Source organism: Asparagus officinalis, chromosome 1, assembly GCF_001876935.1.
Source record: "Asparagus officinalis chromosome 1, Aspof.V1, whole genome shotgun sequence".
Taxonomy (NCBI): Eukaryota; Viridiplantae; Streptophyta; class Magnoliopsida; order Asparagales; family Asparagaceae; genus Asparagus; species Asparagus officinalis.
The window spans coordinates 36,045,865-36,064,709 of record NC_033794.1 but is presented as its reverse complement, the minus strand read 5'-3'; the positions used below and the strand labels follow the sequence as shown (position 1 = coordinate 36,064,709).

Below are 18,845 nucleotides of genomic sequence, written 5' to 3'. Positions count from 1 at the left end.
GGAATAAAATTGGGAATGTGTTTATTTTGAAAATTTCTTCTAATCCATTTCTAATCCATGTTCTATCGTGGCCCACAACTTAGAGGTGACCCAGACTTGGGCGCTCCAAACAGAGCGCAGGCAAGATTAGGGCTGGGCGTATTCGGTTCGGTTCGGTTTTAAGCCCAATCCGCATCCAATCCGAATTTTTCGGATTCTCAAAACTCTCATCCAGATCCAGATTTTTTCCCCTTCATCCAAATATTCGGCCCAACCGAAATTCGGTTCGGTTCGGTTCGGTTTCGGTTTTGAACCGAATTAACTCCATTTCACAAAAATATGGGTAAGTTTTAGTTATATTCAAAACTGAAAAGAAGCAATCAAAACTGAAAAGAAACAATCAAAACTGTACTAAGCCACTTAATCAAATTGTATGATCTGAATATAACTAGCTTAATACACTAGGAGGACCATGTAATTATGTAGCTTTTTTTTAGAGAAAGAACAATGTTTGGCAGGCACACACACCTTTTGATGATTTTCGTTAATTTTTAGCTGTTTTTTTCTCATCAAGAATTATCTTATATCCTTGATAGCTTATACTATAGGTTAATTTGATATCCAGCACCAGCAAGCTATATTCATGTTATCACTAAAATTTGATCAAAACACTAAATTTATCCTTCAACCTCAACATCTTGTATTGATTTACGGAAATCTCACTTAACTATATCAGCGTACTCAAATATATGTTAGTATAAACTCCACTCCACAATTCTTAAATGCTAAACATTCAGCCATAAATTTTCTTCACACCAAAGGCTCACAGCTACTTTTTGTTTAAGAATTCGGTTCGGTTTTTTTTGGGCGGTTCAGGGGTTCAAACCGGATCCAGACCGGTTTAATTCGGTTCGGGCGGTTTAGAGACTTCTTCTCATCCATTTAATTCGGTTCGGTTAACCGATCCGTTTTTTCGGGCGGTTTTTTCGGTTGAACCGGTTTGTTTCGGTTTTTGCCCACCCCTAGGCAAGATAAACATCTGTGTCCAAGGACATCATTCTCAACTGTCATCTGCGGGTCAAAAATACTCCTGCCCCCAACAGCTCAAGCACCTCAAGCGAGCGGTCATAAACTGTTGCTCTCCCGTCACAGAAGGACCAAAACTGTAATTTTCCAAGCAACCCGGGCCCAAATTAATAATAATAAAAAAAAAAAAAACCGGAACTGCTTCGAGGGGAGAAGAAATTTTTGCCTTGCAGCGAAGGCAAAGGGAGTGTGCGGTGCAGTCACCGAAAGTGCGGGAAGTTCAGCCGTCGTCTTCGTCTAAGCGCGGTCTGGTCACCGCCCGTCTCTCTCTCTCTCTCTCTGTGCGCCTCACTTAAATTTGATCTCCCTCCCTCTTTTCTCCCTCCTCTCACCCTCTTCGTGTCGTAGCATAGCTGAGAGAGGAAGAGATGCCTCTGGTTCGATTGCAAGTGAGGAATGAGTACGGATTGGGAGATCCTGCGCTGTATAGGGTTTCACCGAGGGAGGATCCCAAGGCGATTCTTGATGGAGTGGCGGTCGCTGGACTCATCGGGATCTTGCGGCAGTTAGGCGATCTTGCTGAGTTAGTACAAGCAGTCTATCTCTCTCTCTCTGTCTCTGGGATTTTTTTTAAAAAACTTTCTTTTGAGTTTTTTTTTTCTTTCTTGTGTCGCAATTTGACTTGTTGTAGTTTGCTAGTTATTGAATTTTTTTTTTGTTCTACTATTAATTCACGAGAAAATATGCTAACAAATCCAACCAGCTTGTCTCGATCCGATAAAAGAGATTAAAAAGTAGAGAAAGAATAGGGAATGAGGGAATACGGAAGGGAAAACAAGGAATAATTAGACCAGAGATAAGATTATTCATGAAAGGAAGTAGGTTTAGAACTTCGAAATAATTAGTCTCGAATGTCATGAGCATAAAAAAAATGCTCTTTTTAATCTCAAAACATAAAGAAAATTACTTGTTATAAGGTGATCGCTAACAGGGTGTTTTGGTTGGGGAGTGGCGGTGGCTTTTTTTTTTGGAAGCTAGCTGTTTTATATTTATATGTTTGGTAAAATGCGAAATAAATTAGCTTATAAGCTCCATTTTATAAAGCTGGTATACCCTAGCTTTTTTTGTAAGCTCACCAAATTAAGCTAGGTTTGGCCAAAAAAATTACTACTCTACAGAAAAGGTTTTTATAGTATTTTTATCATAAAAACCAAAAGCCACTAAAAGCAATCAGAATTTAAGTTTGTGTACTGCTCGTTGAAGGGCCTTCACTTGTATAATAGATTTTTACGGCATGGCTATACAACTGTACCTGTCAAAGGCTGCTCACGACAGTACTGTATGTAGAGGGGGGGTTTATCAAATTTATCCAAGTAAATAGACATAATTTCAGACAAAGGGGTGTTTAAGACATTGCAACTAAAGGTCTAGTAATCTGTAGCTTTCCATTAAGGGCCCGTTTGTTTTATTAAAAAAAGAGGGAAATCAAAGAAATGGAAAACTATTAAAATGAAGAATTGGTTTGGGAGTGTTTGGTTGGCTAAAAAAGGAAGGAAATCAAAAAAATGAAAATGAAATGATGTTAGTTGTCACATTATTATTGGATGATGTGAGTGATTTTTTAAGAAAACTAGTTTTGATGTTGTTTGGTTGGCCAAAAAAATAAGAAAATGAATTATAAGAAACCTATTTCCTGTAGTTTGTTTTTTTTTTTTGTTTGGTTCATTCTTAAAAATAAGAAATGAAATGAGATTGAGATGAGTTGTCATTGTATTATTGGGTGATGTGATCCAAGATTAAGAAAAATGTTTTCACAACTTTTTTGGATGAAAACAAAGAAATGAAATGTTAATGAGATGAGGTGAATTGTTATAATATTTTATTGGATGATGTGAGTGATTTGAAATGATGAGAAGAGATGAGTTGAGTGATGTTTGGATGAAAATAATATTTTATTAGATGTGATGGATGAGTTGTTAGATGAAAATAATATTTTATTAGATGTGATGGATGGGTGGTTAGATAAAAATAATACTTTATTAGATGATGTGGATGAGTTGTTGGATGAAAATAATATTTTATTGGATGTTGTGGGTGAGTTTTAGGGATGGAAATGGAGGAAATAGTACTTTTTGAGATTTTCACCTTTACCATTTCTATTTCTTGGTTTTTAGGAAATAACCAAACAGACCCTAAGTACAAATGTACAACCCACCTTTGAGCGGAGTGCAAATCCTCTCAAAACTACGCGCATGTCATTTCTATGTGGAACCATTATCATTTGCTGCATGTTATATGCTTTAACCCATTTTTACTTTTGACCAACACAAATTTGACCTGTGGTGATATGTATCTTCTAGCATCTAGGCACAGGATTATGAATAGAAACTATTTTTCATTTGAGAGTTGATACTGAAAATAGACCATTCTCTTTGATATGGAAGTTGCTTGCTGGCTCATAGTAATCTAAATTTCTATAATGAGAAAGAGATGTGTAAGCCCGAGTAGGGATATGTGAGCGATGCACGTTTAGATAGCTTTTCAATACATTTGTGTATGCAATTCACCTGGAGATATAACTCAAAAGCGAAAGTAGATGAATTTGGAATCTAAAACCATCCAAAATCCCTCAAAACAGGAAGAGTAGTTTCTGAAATATTCCTTCTAGATGCTTGCGCGGTATGTTTTCTGTTCTTGACTGGTTATTTTGACAATTCTAATGCCTTTTGAGAAAATTTTATGGGTTCCTTGGTGGATTATATCTAGAGTAGTTTTGCAAACTTATATTTAGAGAACAAACAATGCATCATCCGTGCAGCGACCAGCGAGCTATTTGTTTCTGCAAATTATTTGAATGTGGTTTCTTTTTGTACTTTTAATAGCCAATTTACTTATGATGAGTGAATTTCTTTTACCGAACTACAGGTTTGCATCTGACATTTTCCATGAGCTGCGTGAGCAAGTGATGACAACTTCCTCAAGAGGACGAAAGCTATTGGCTCGGGTAAAACAACTAGAAATGGAACTTCCAAATGTTGAGAGTGTTGTTCAGGGTCAAAGAAGCTACGTACATTTTTCTTATGAACCAGGTACGATGTATGCTAATGTAATTTACTAACTTTTTATCAAGTTGATCTACTTTTCTTGAACAACACCGTACATATGTCCTTATTGATCTGCCTGATAAATCAATAATTTAAATGAAAAATTTTCTTGTGTTGGGTCTAAGATTCCCAAGATTGAGGGAGCACATGTAAGCGAGCGTGAAAGTTAATGGCCAAAGAAAGTCCAATCCAGAATCTACATTAAATGTTGGATATCCGCCAATTTCCAGTTTCTTTAATTTATATAGTTGTGGACGCGTGGTTCAACTGAAGAGCTAAAAGCTCTATGTAACTGAACGCCACAAAAAAAACTTTATATGATTAATGGATTTGTTATAGATTATAATTGCATTAGTTCATGTGTGCAGAATGAATTGACAATTTAATTGGAATGCATATGTTAAACTTTGCCTCAAAACCCTCAATAATTCTTACTTGTTATGAATAATTAGCCCTGTAGAAATTGGACAGCTGCCCTCATCGTGAACTCTATTAAGTAATGACATTTGATGTAGTTATTTAAATCCTAATTGGCTTTGGACTCAAGTCCAATTCATATTCAATTTGTATCGCTGAAGGTTAAGCTCCCTTGAACAACATCTTTGTTTATTAGCTCAAACTCGGAAATCCAACAAGTGGCTGGGAACTAAGGAGATAGCATCTCACTGTTTGAACGGTGAGGATTAGCCCATGATTAAGTTAATTAAGGGACTTTTGTTAAGCAGACATTTTTTCTAATAGGGTCAGCTGATATTGTATTTTTTTCATCAATAAATTATAGAGAATTGAGAGGGGGCTCATGAGAGTCTGGCTTTTGCCTTTAGAAAATATTGTACTCCCTTCTCTTTTGATAGTAGTGAAATCTCACTTCAACGCCTTTGCTATGGACGTCGCCCAAATTGGGTGAACCACGTAAATTTCTGTGTTTGTGATTGCTTGTTTATCTCATGCTTGTTCTTTGTAATTATTTTCGCTCAATTTTGCACTTGTTTTAACAAATTAGTACCAGAGCTTTGAGTTTTCGATTTGTTTGTGCACATTGAAGATGTTTGCGAAGTTCAAGGTTGAGAAGTTTGATCGTGATGTTTATTTCGATCTTTAGCAAGTAAGGAGGCACGCTAGTCTTGTTCAACAAGGAGTACAGAAGGATTTGTTGTGGAAAGAGAAGATGCCGATATTGATGATAAATGATAAGAAGTTTGAGATGGATGAAAAGACATTAACGTCAATTCAATTGTGTTTGTCAAATGAGGTTTTTCGTGAAGTCATGCACGAAAAGACCTTAGCGGGCCTATGGCTCAAACTGGAATCTCTTTACATGGCAAAAATTTTTGTCAACCAACTGCATTTGAAATGAAAATTATCCATGCTTCGCATGACAGAAGGTACATCTACCAAATTATCAATAATAATAAAATTTATTTCTATTATTATAGATTTAGAGAATGCAGATATAGAGGTAGAAGATGGAGATCAGGTTTTGTTATTGTTATGTTTGTTACCATCCCCTTACAAGCATTTTACGGAAACTATGATATATGGAAGATAATCTATCACAATAGAAGATGTGAAATCATTTTTATTCTCGAAAGAGTTGATGGATAAAGAGTTAACCAGATCCGGTGATGGTAAAGACGAGACCTTAATGTTTGGGGCAGAAATGTAAAACATGGCTTTAATAGTAAAAGTAAAGCGACATCAAAATTGACGACTAAGAGCAGATTCTGTAATTATTGCAAGAAGAAAGGGCTTGTCATCAATGAATGCTAGAAGCTTCAGAATAAGGATAAGAAGAAAGCTCAGAGCAAAGAAGCTTCCTCGAAGGCTAGTATTGTAGAAGATATTTAAGCGATACAGTTCGCATTAGCTCTGTCAGTGCTGGTTATTCACAGAATATATGGATTTTGGATGTTGCTGTCATATGTCTCCCACTAAAAGCATATTTACCTCATATTGTGCTTTTAATGGCTGGATAGTTTTTATGAGTAATGATGTTGCTTGTAAAACAATTGGCATTGGGACATTCAAAATGCACAATGGATTTGTGAGGACAATCACAAATGTTTGTCATGTGCCCAACATGGAGAAAAATCTCCTCTCTTTGGGTGTGTTGGCCTCTAGTGGTTGTAAAATTGCATTAAAAATAAAGAAGATATGAAACTCTTCAAAGGTTCTCTTGTCATGTGAGGTAGCAGCGTTCGAAACTTACATAAACGTTAATAACACATAGTGATAGATGGAGTTACAGCCTTTACATCCACAAGCAGTGATTTAGACTTGACACGTTTATGGCATATGCGCATGGGGCATATGAGTCAACGAGGCTTGGCAGAACTTCATAAGAGATAGCTTCTAAAAGCAATCAAGAAATTGAGTGAAGTTCACTACAGTAGTTCATGGTATCAATGGCACTTTGGATCACGCAGGTGTTTGGGGCTCAGCATCGGTTCGATCGAAAGGTGGTGCTCTTTATTTTGTTAGCTTCATTGATGATTTTTCCTAGAAGCTTTGGATTTACACTTGGAAGAACAAATCAAGTGTATTTGCCACTTTCAAGAAGTGGAAAGCCTTGGTTGAAAAGCAAACATGAAGACAAGTCAAGCGTTTGAGATCCAATAATGGCATCGAATATACTTCTACAAAGTTGAAATAATACTATGAAGATGAAGGCATTGCTCGTCACTACACTACACCAGGAGATCCTCAGTCCTACAGAGTTGCCGAGATGATGAAAGGATGAACCGAACCCTCATAAAGAAGCACGTTGTCTATGCGTAAGTGCTAAATTATTGAAAGAATTGTAGGCTGAAGCTCTTTCCACTACAACCAATGTAGAAAAAGATCTGTTCCAAACCCATTTTACCACCTAACAGAGCTAAAATGTTATAAAACTCAGATAGAATACTCATGTTGCTTTTAACACGGAAAATAACACCAAAAAACACATTTTATCCATGTTATGTTAAGCATTATTTAACACTTGTTAAATTTATTTGATGATCAGATTTGGATGTGTGGCCATATCTTGACCATCACGCTAAACAAAAAAAATCCATCGAACCCAATTTCATTCACGTAATAAATTTTAGCAGTCCCTTGACCCCATCGCCAGGGACTCCCTCATCTTTCCCCTCCACCTCCTCTCACTCCTTCGACGAAAAAATCTCTTGGTCTCTTTTTCCATTCGTGCCTTTGACGAAGAAGAAGCCTCTTACAGGCTATAAGGCTTTTCTTGTCTTCTATCTTTGCTGATGATAAGACTCCTCTCTGGTCCCTCCTCGGTTCCCATACCTCCTCTCGCCGATGAAGAAAATCCTAACCTTATCTTCACCTCCAACATCTCTCCAACTTTTAAATCCTAACTCTTTTCAACAAAAATGAAGCCTTTAGATCCTTACTCGCTCTTCTAATTCTCCTTTATGTTTGAAAATTTTGATGATATTAATTATTAAAATCATTATGAATAGTTTGTATTTAAGAAATATCTAAATAATTAATAAATAAAAATAATTTATATTATGCATTATATTTTTTTGCGTTTTTTTCCTTAACCCTTAATAGATAGAGCGTTACATAATGCCTTATCATTATTCTTAACATTGACTGTAACATGTCTTATGAACACGACACCATCTACTGCCATTGATTTAAAAACTCCTAAATAGGTATGTTCCAGTAAACCTGTTGATGATTCTACACTTTATATATTTGGTTGCCCTGTTTATTCTTATATTAAGAATGACAAACTTAACCCGAGGCCAAGGAAGTATATTTTTCTTGGATGTGCAGACGGTGTAAAAGAGTACATATTGTAGTGTACGAATTCAAAGACTCCATGCCTTATTATTAGCATATATGTTACCTTTAATGGGTCTGCGATATTGCATGGCAAAAGCCAAATTTAGAAAGTTGTAATAATGTTGAGGATACATCGATGAAGGTAGAGTTAGAAGCCCTAATTCAGCTAGAATCAAAAGAAAGTTCAGTAGAACCTAAATCATGAAATTCTTTGCCTACAAATTCAATACAATCAAGAAGACCCAAAAGAAACATTAAGCCACCGGTGAGAAATAGTTTTGAAGACATGAAAACATTTGTCTTAACAATTAAGCAGGGAGGGCCACTCACTTACCAGGAAGCCATATATGATAATAATTTCTCAAATTGGGGATCGATTATGGAGGAGGAAATGGGATCTCTTTGAAAGAACAACATGTGGGATCTTGTAGAGTTACCTAAGAGTAAAAGAGTCATTGGCTGCAAGTGGGTTTTCAAAAAAAAGGAAGCTTCTCCATAAACAGGTGATGGTAGGTATTAAGCACATGTGATAGCTAAGGGTTATGCTCAAAAGGAAGGAATGGACTATAACGAGATTTTTTGCACTGGTAGTGAAGCAAACTTCTATCCATGCCATACTTTCTTTGGTAGTAAAGGTTATGCTCAAAAGGAAGGAGTGGACTATGTCGAGATTTTTTTCACCGGTAGTGAAGCGCTATCCATGCTGAGTTAGAGCAACTCGATGTCAAGACAGCTTTCTTGCATGAGATTTGCATGAGGATATCTATATGCACCAACCCGAAGGATTTATTGGTCAAAAGGGAAAAGAGAGATCACATTATGATTTGAAACAGTCTTCGAGATAGTGGTATAAGCGATTTGATACTTTCATGATTGGGTATGGATATGTGAGGACCTTGCATGATCATTGTGTCCATTACTAGGTTCTTCCGACTTATTCATTTATTTATTTATTACTTTATGTTGATGATATATTGGTTGCTTCAAAGAACATGTCAGAGGTGAAGAATTTAAAACCTAAGTTGAGCGCAAAGCTTGAGATGAAGGACTTAGGAGAAGCAAAGAAAATTCTTGGTATGTAGATTTTTTGAGATCGAAAAGAAAAAAAATTATGGTCGTGGCAGAGGAGTTACATCGAGAAAGTCATTGCTTGATTCAATATGCATAAAGCTATAGCGGTTTCCACTCTTGCAACACATTTTATGCTATTGACATTATTATCACCTAGCACGGATGCAAATCGTGACTACATTTACCTTATGCAAGTGCAGTTGAGAGCATCATGTACGCGATGGGTTGTACTCAACCGGATCTTTCTCAAGCAATTGGTGTTGTAAGTATATGACGAATCTTGGAAAATAGCACTGATAAGCAGTAAAGTGGGTCCTTAAATACTTAAGGGAACTTCAGGTGTTGGGTTAGTATTTGGTGGAGATAGTGAGAGATTGCATTGCTATCAAATATGTTCACTCGAATTATGCGGGTGATTTTCATAAACGAAGATCGACTATAGGTTTTTCGCTTTTGGTGGAGATTCTAATTCTATCTATTGGAGATCAATGCTATAAGCCTATAACCTATTATTGCTTTGTCAATAACAAAGGCGTAACTCATGGCTACTACAGAAGCCACGGAGGAAGCGATATGATTGAGATGTTTTCTCTGTGTGTTAGGAGTTGAGCAGAAAGTTATGCGTTCATTGTGATAGCCAAAGTACGATTCACTTGGCTAGGCATCCAATCCTCAATTCAAAATCAGAGCAAATCGATGTTTGTTACCACTTCCTTTGAGAGATTGCTGAGGAAGGTAAAGTACTCTTGAAGAAGATTGATACAAACAAGAATCTAGCGGATATATTGACGAAGCCATTATCAATAATCAAGTTCATGCTTTGCATGAACTTGCTTCGTGTTCATTGAGGGGCCGTAGGGCGCATTCGCAAAGGCGTTGGGAAAACACTATTGAGAAAGTGGCTAACTATTTTGGATTGTTGAGTCAATGTGGAGAGTCGTTGAACTTTGCCTTGAAACCCTCAATAATTCTTACTGTTATGAACAATTATCCCAGTGGAAATTGGAAAGCTGCTCTCATTGCGAACTCTATTAAAATAATGACATTTAATGTCGTTATTAAAATCCTAATTGGCTTTGGACTCAAGTCCAATTCATATTGAATTTGTATTACTGAAGCCCAAGCCCACTTGAACAACAGCTTTATTTATTCGCTCAGACTCGGAAATCCAACGAGTGGCTAGGAACCAAGGAGATAGCAGCTTACTATTTGAACGGTGAGGATTAGCCCATAATTAATGGGTTAATTAAGGGACTTTTGTTAAGCAGTCGTGTTCTTTTAATAGGGTCAGCCCTGATTATATTTTTTTCATCAGAAAATTATAGAGAGTTGAGAGAGGGTTCATGAGAGTCTGGAGTTTGCCTTTGGGACATATTGTACTCCAGATATTGTACTTCTTTCTCTTTTGATAGTGGAATCTCTCTCCAACGCCATTGCCATGGATGTAGCCCAAATAGAGCAAACCACATAAATTTCTGTGTTCGCGATTGCTTGTCATTTATCTTGTGCTTGCTCTTTATAATTATTTCTGCTTGATTGTGCATTTGTTTTAATAGCATACAAAATTATCTTGGAGTCTCTCCGCACCTAATCTAACTTATAGAAGATAGGTAATTAAGACATTTGGTCATAATGTTCTTAAAGAATCTCGTATATAGCTGTTGGTTTTGTAACAATTTAAATTGAAGTCCATCATATAGTGTTGTATGTTTCTGAGATTGTTTCAAACTGTGTGGAGGAAGTAATATCAGTACACTGGTCTTATGATGTGCTAGCTTTACTTAGAGCAATGCAAATGCAGGAAGTAGGAGCTAATCACACAACTAAAGTGTTGAAATCCTTCTGATACTAATTTATAGTGTAATGTTTCATTTCATGGACATTGATTTAATTTAGTTCATAAATACCTTGCATAGATGAGTTTGGTGAGTTTGTGGATATGTTACATTTGCCACAAATTCCAGGTTCAGATTGGCATGCTGATCTTAAAATCAAGAAGAGTCATCTACTTTCCAGTGACTTGCCACAATTTATGATGGATTCATACGAAGAATGTCGAGAACCACCACGCTTATACCTTCTTGACAAGTAAGATTTAGAATTTTTACCTTAAATTCCTGAGAATGCTTCCAACATATGTAAACAATGTCTTTTATCAGATTCGATACTGCTGGTACTGGTGCCTGTCTGAAGAGATATTCAGATCCTGCATATTTCAAGAGAGAGTGGGATACTTTGGAACTGAAGAAAGCGGAAAAAGTTCAAAGACAGAGGAAAGCGCAGAAAATCAAGGTTAAACTTGTCCCTTTGAGTAACTGCACTTAATGTTGGACAGTTGCTTCTGCCTTCTCAAACTAAATCTTAACAGTATTCTAACTTATATGAGACAAATATTTTGCATAGAGGCTAAGCTCTATCTTAGATTGTATTTTGCATGGATTCCTTATATTTCCTAGATTTCTACATGATCAAAATTGATGAGAATCTAAAAACTATATTGTGATATTTAACTGTGTCCAGAGGAAAGGATCACAAATTAAAACTGGAGAAAGAATATCCTTATCGCAACGTCATAGCAGGTATACTTTGTATATTATTCACTGCATTTAGAGAATATATACTATTGGTTACGATAAGCTCAAGAACTAACTTAGTTTGGTCTCAACTACTGTCATCTTGACAATTGGTCTTGCAGTACACAGTTTGCATCCCCAAGCACCGAAGAATTGCATAACTCGACTGGTTCATCACCTATATCTGATACAGAACCAAAACCCAAATTTGCAAGTAGATCTACATATTTTGGTTCGAGAATGAGGATGGACCATGTTGAAAAAGCCCCAGATACAAATTCATGTGCACTGCTGGATGAACCCGAACATGATGGGCTTTCTGATTCTAAGTTACAGATCGATCAAAGTGGTAGCTTTGCTTCTGATGCGCATGATAAATTAAATGGAGATTGTACAGCTGATGGCTCCCCACATGGGTGGTTGAAAGTGGAAATTTCTTGCAGATCACCTTCTGTTGAATGGGATGAAAAGACTGAAATACTGAAGTCCACAAGCCCCAGATCTTGTAATAACATTACGTTGGATGGTACAGAATATTTAGAGCCTCTGCAAGCAAGTTCTGAACAATCAAACATGGAACTTGAAAGTTCTGTACTGGGAACCATGGACCAGGGGAACAGCATATTTGACACTGAAAATGTACAGACACCATTATCCAATGTAAACCACTTTGAAGAGGTCAACAGTGAGACTGATAACTACATGGATGCACATAATATGCTTGAATCAGAAACAGAAACAGATACAGAGTGCCAAACAAAGCGCGAAATAAAGTCCATGTCTAATTGCAATAAACCATCAATGGAATCTGGAACATCACGACCTCAAGAAATGACCTCCACAGCTTCTGACGTCTCTGGTATTGACACTGTCAGTGGCCCTCACGGTTCCTCAAATGAGAACATCTTCCCTTTGAAACTTGTGCCATCTCGATCAGTTGGTCCTATTTCAAATCCCGGTGACTACATTGATGATCAAATCTCCGAACTTAATGCTGGTGATATGTCAAGTATTTGTGAAGGTGTTCAGGATAGCCTGCCTCCTGAGTTGAGCATCTCTGGTTCACCAGCAATTTTGGGACCTAGAACAACTACTAGTGTGTCTCAATCTCCAGATTCACCTCCTGTTAATTTTTCTAATATTCCTTCTCCCAAATTCTGGACGAATGGCGGTCTGTTAGGACTGGAGCCATCCAAACCCCCAGTTTTCAGTGTCTCAAAAGTGCCAGCTGAAGATTTTGTATCTGATTCTGGTAATGTTATGTATGAGCATTCCAACAGTTTGGAAGGGACTACATCGCATTATAATGGATTGACCACAGAGCAAGAGACAATGTCAACATCAAATGAGATTACATCAAGAAGTTACAGTTTTATTAAAAAAGCAGATGGATTGCCAAAAGCCTCCTTGAATGGCCATCAACATTTTGGTAGAAGTGATAATGTGTTTCCACAACTTGATCCCTCTCAATGTTCTTCAACCTACCTAGATAATCAACTTGATAGTACGCCTGCCAACCAAAATTCTCACAGACATCTTCAAGCTTGCTCTTCATTTGAGTTTCAGAAAGTTCAAGGTGCACATCACAGTTATATCAGTGCTGAGAATGGATGTCATAACATAGTACCTAAAGGGGATGAGTTCCCTAGTAGTCATCCTGTTGAGTCAAAGCCCAATGGATCTGGACAAAACACAATGGATATTAAATCGAGTTTATCCGCTCTTGCTCAGAGAATACTCGCCAACAGTCTTCAAAGAAAACCATCAATTGCCCAAGCTCATAGTGAGAATGTAAATGCTGATTCTATCAAGCAACAAGAAATTTCTCCTCTAAACAATCAGAAAGAAGGCCCAACAAGAGTTGTAGCTGAGGCTTGTTATCCAGAGAACACCAATAATACAGAAAGTATCTCATCAAAAACTTCAAATTTATCAAGTCCACATTTACCAGGACATTTTTCTCCTCCATTAGAACATATGAAAATCTCTTTCCATCCTATGACTTTTATGGAGGCCTCAAAACTGAAACTCGAATATTCCAGTGTCGATTTCGACGAAAATATTGAAGATGTGACATTCCCTTCATTCCGGTTGCTTCCAGGGCCCCATGTTCCCGTAGAATATGATTGTTCTGAAACTGATGATGATACTTTCTGTATAAAATCTTGTCCTTGTACCTCAGAGGATCATCTTAGCCCCCGTTCAGATTCATACTCTGAGTTATGGGGCCAAGAAGATCTGAGTGAAGGACAAAGTAATGAAATGTACAACGGTGTACATAGAGTTTCACTTTCAAGTTCTTCCGTTTCTAGCATCGATAGATTTGGTCAGATGTGTCAGGTAGAAGCCACCGAGAATTTGGAGGCTGAGAACAGTATATTATATTTTCAAAACAGTAATTCTGTGTGTCTTCCTGGTCTTGATTCGGTTACACATACACATAACGGAGGAGTATGTGATTCATTCAGAACTGAGGCTTTGGCATCTCAATCTCAGACTGGGCTCCCACCTCCTCCACCTCTGCCTCCTATACTGTGGACGATGAAGGATGCCTCCGTTCATAAAGCCGAAAAAAAGGATTCTAGTGTTGCTGAAATAGTGGAGCGCTTCAATGTAATGCAAGCACAAAGGCTCACAGCTCACAAGCAACAAGAACTCAATGTACCAAGTCAACCTCCTTTTCCGGAGATAATGTCATGCCCCATCAAGAAATTGGTAAGTGCAGAAATCCTGTTTGCCTTATGTGTTATATGTTAAGTTGAGACAGTGATATTTCTTATCATTGTGATTAATTTATTTATAGCATGGTATGTAAAGGAAATTTGACAATTAGAACCTAAACCGTATTAGTTGGAACGTACGAACCATGTCATGAACTGTTCCAGGCAAAAATGTGGAAACTGTTGGATTGTGGGCTACAATGTATATCAAGCTAATAGTACACAAAATTTTCCTGCAGGATGATGAACAAAACATGATCAGAGAAGAAATTAAAACTAACGATAAAGGTGAGCAAAAGCGCAGAAAGGATGAGCTTCTTCATCAAACCTGGAAGAAGGTATATGTTCAAAGCCATTTAGAATCACTTCATTTTTTCTGAAGTTGTTAACTGAAGTTAACTTCTCTTGGTCGGATTTGCTATCATACTGAAACTAATTTAGCATATGAGACAGGTAAGACTAGGCAGGCCAATAAAGAATTTATTTGAGAAAGGAGCAACTAAAGATTTAAAATGAACTTTCAAAGCAATCGTTCACCGGAAATTTGCACGTTAATTTAATTCTAGTAAGAATCCTAATCATTTTAGGATTTCATTGAGACTGTAGATGACACATATTGGGGAAAAAAGTATGGGAAAAAGTTTTGTTCCTAACAGGATCTAGAGGGAAAAGCCTAATTATATCCCCTCTCCTAATTATATCCTCTCTCCTAATTATATCCCCTCAGAGAGGGTCTAGAAAATGTATCAAATATCTAAGCAAATGCGCAAATACTCTTATATTTTATATTAGATATTATAGAGAAATTAGAGTTGGAACTGTCAAGTGTAGGTAGTTCAATAATCTACCCGAAAGTTCAAGTGACAGATAGTTGAATGTACTGAGAATAACAAATTTTAGTTACTAGGTGCTTGTGGAAAAATAAATAATATAATTTATAGCAGAGCTACTATCAACTAATTTGGCACAAACGAATTTACTGACGTGTGCTTTTGTGACAATATTTTATTCAGGGATCTTATTCTTTTTTATTTATAAGAATGATTTATCATAAAGTTTTAAGGTCTTGAGCATAAACAACGGACTTCAAAAACGCTCGCCATTGTGTTTAATCTATTTGCAGCATGACCAACAAAAGCTGAATGCACACAAAGAACTGGAAATTCCTTGTGCCAATGGTCAGGAAGTCGATGAAAGGGAAGAGCTGCTTCATCAAATCAGGAACAAGGTATCTCCGAGTTTTTCCCAACTAAGCTCCTAACATGCTGAATTTCTTAATTGTATATTCCTACTGGAAAAGATATTGTATTTCTAGAAATAATAAGTTAACCATATACTCCTACTGGAAAATATATAATTGTATTTCTAGAAATAATAAGTTAACAATAGACAAGGACATCATGAATAAATGTCCCTATGCTATCCAGGGTAGCGCTAAATTTTCGTCCGTTTACATGTAATCCTCAGGAATCAATGAAAATTCTTCTGTCCTTCTTCTGTACTTCACACCTCTTTTGTCTATTAATGGGATAATGATCTCCCTGCTTTATTTATGGGCAGTTTTCTAAAATTTATGGTGGACTTCTAAACATATATGCGTGTGTGTATGGAATTTCTAGAATTAAGAAACAAGTACAATGTCATCAATAACTGCCCAATAAATATATTCTACAGGTGGAACAAATTTTTATCTATCTATACATAATCCTCAAGAGTTCCATGATTTGAAGGTCTGTAAGTGTTGTTTCTTTGGCAATCAATTCACAGTAAGCGGTTTTCATTTAACTTGAAAAATCATTAGAATTCTTTTATTACCGAGCGTATTGGTGTTGTTTACATATCAATCATGAGCTGCAATGGGATCACAATTGTAGCAAATGTTAAGAACTGTAGACAATGCAGACATTGAATTGTCCTCTATGTCTAGATTCTTGTTGTTTTTCAGTCATAAAATGTAAAGCGTAACCTGTTTCATCTATTTTTTATAGTAAAATGAGTACTGGAGCATCAAATCATTATTATTTTTAGCTGATACACGCTTTTGTATTCTTGCTGTGAAATATGCAGTCATTTAATCTTCGACACACCTCATCCACAAAGCCCAGTCCTGTGTCTCAAGCTACCACCAACACCAATGTTGCTGCAATTTTGGAGAAAGCAAATGCTATTCGTCAGGTCATCAAAGTCTCATACTAATCTCTATCTTTCACAGTTACATAAGTTTTTGTTTTTTTTAAACCTCTGTTTGTTGTTGTGCTTCTCAAACTCGACATTTTTATTTAATTTAATTATTCTTTTTTCACAGTTGAATAAGACTTCAGTATCTTTTATTACCTGAGATGCCCAATAATGCGAGTATATATACTTGAGAAGACATGAGACTAGGATTTATAAGTAGCTATCTGGACAACATATACAAGAGAAATGTAAAAGGTTTTAGAAATATCATGTATTTACTAAAGAAGATAGCAGAGTGGTCAGATTTTTGTAAGGATGTGAACTTATTATTAACAGAACCAGAAGTCATCAGTTCAGATTAGGATTACTAAAACATTTATTTTTTGGTAGACTTTCTATTTATATATGTCTCATAAATATATTACATTTCCAGGCATTTGTGGGTAGCGATGATGGGGGTGATGATGATAATTGGAGTGATGGCTAAATCAAGCTTTTGATCTTGGCAGATTCTTCCATATATGAGCTTCCACCACAGTTGACTGATCTTATGGTAGTTTTTGTTAGATTTGTGAACAGCGTTGGTGCATCATGTAATTATTGTTCGCGAGCCTTGTGTTATATCTTTCTTAGGTCTTATTTGTCTTTTTATTCAATCTGGGGGTAAGAAATATCTTCATGTAACATAGAACATTTTTCCAATATTATTTGTCAATTATATGAATGGCTGGGTAAAATAATATTTAATTTTCTTTACTTTTCTAACTTTTTCATGTTGTAGTCTTGAATGCAACTTTAGCTTCTTGTAGGTTTAACAGTTAAAGTTTAGCTCCACCCCAAATTTTCTGCCATGTTTATTTCTCAATTTTATAATGATGTTGAAGGATTAAATCAGTGTAAACAGTAGAAAAATAAGTGGAACTATCAATTTTACAATTTCCTCCTTTCCTGTTCTATAGGAATTTTTCTTTGGTAATAACCGCATTTGAGTCTCGACCAGCCCAGAGTAAATGCTATGCTCTGCCTAAGGGTGTGTTTGTTTGAAAAAAAACATGGAAAGAAGTGGAAAGGTATTGTTGTTGTCAGTACAAAATCAAATGAAGATAAAATACTTCCTATTCTTGTGTTTGTTTAAAAAAAAGGAAAGTGTCTCTCCCATTCTCACCTGCAAAAAGTTTAGAAAAAAAGTTGGAAATCTTTCAAGATCGCTGCTGCTCTTTCTCTCTCTCTCTCTCTTGTTCTCATCTTAAGATTTGGAAAAAAAAACCCTAAGTCTCCATACCTTACTGAAGATCTGTCTTGTCCAGCAAATCGGTGTTCAGATCTGTGCTTTTTCCGACCCTGGTTATCCCGCAATTGAAATCAAAGCAACTAGGAAGGTAAATTTTCCTTTTTAATTTACTTTTCTTTTCTTTCTTTTTCATGTAGTAGTCTTGATTGCAACTTTAACTTCTTGCAGGTTAACACTTAAATTTTAGCTTCACCCTAAGTTTTCTGCGATGTTTATTTCTCAATTTTATAATGTTGAAGGATTAAATCATTGTAAACAGTAGAAAAATCAGTGGAACTATCAATTTTACAATTTCCTCCTTTCCCGTTCTATAGGAATTTTTCTTTGGTAATAACCGCATTTGAGTCTCGACCAGCCCAGAGTAAATGCTATGCTCTACCTAAGGGTGTGTTTGTTTAAAAAAAAACTTGGAAAGAAGTGGAAAGGCATTGTTGTTGTCAGCACAAAATCAAATGAAGATAAAATACTTCCTATTCTTGTTGTTTTCGCTGAAAGTTGTCTTTATTACTGAATTCATTATAACTTTAGTCGTTTACAAAGAATTCAAATAATCAACAAAAGAAAGAAACTTTAGTCGTTTACAAAGAATTCAAATAATCAACAAAAGAAAGAAATAAAGGAATTACAACTCTCTCGAAAATAACACAAGATCCGTTCGTCGTCTCTTGGAATTACAACTCTCTCGAAAATAACACAAGATCCGTTCGTCGTCTCTTGCTTGCGTGGGTTTTTGGCCAGTGATGGGGACGTCAATATCCGTGGACCACCTGACAATTAGATCAGATCCAAAACTTCGTCGATTCGCGAAGGAATCTAGAAGCAGAAGCGTTTATCTTGACAACGGCGAGATAATTGCTCTTCTTAAGATTACCGCAACGGGATAATCCTAAGGAACGGACACGGGCGATGTAGATCTGAAGAACCTTTCTCTCCTGTGCTGAAGAACTCGATCAATCTTCAGTCCGGCAGGGCTTCGCCAATTCTCCAAAAATTCCAGATCTCAAAAAATAAAGGTACTGGGCTGTATTTATAGGCTCCGGGGAATCCAGGCGGTTAAAACTGCATAACAGTCAAAAAATCCGATTTTTAGGGTCTAAGACACCCT

General features: G+C 36.5%; 1 protein-coding gene across 1 annotated transcript; it reads left to right on the top strand.

Moving 5' to 3' along the window:
• LOC109822759 (SCAR-like protein 2) lies at positions 1,204 to 17,191 on the top strand. Its single transcript, XM_020389008.1, has 10 exons — positions 1,204 to 1,588; positions 3,931 to 4,094; positions 10,943 to 11,066; positions 11,138 to 11,270; positions 11,499 to 11,557; positions 11,674 to 14,266; positions 14,511 to 14,609; positions 15,395 to 15,499; positions 16,339 to 16,446; positions 16,883 to 17,191. The coding sequence occupies exons 1-10, from the start codon at positions 1,434 to 1,436 to the stop codon at positions 16,934 to 16,936; spliced, it is 3,594 nt and encodes a 1,197-aa protein (XP_020244597.1). The 5' UTR covers positions 1,204 to 1,433; the 3' UTR covers positions 16,937 to 17,191.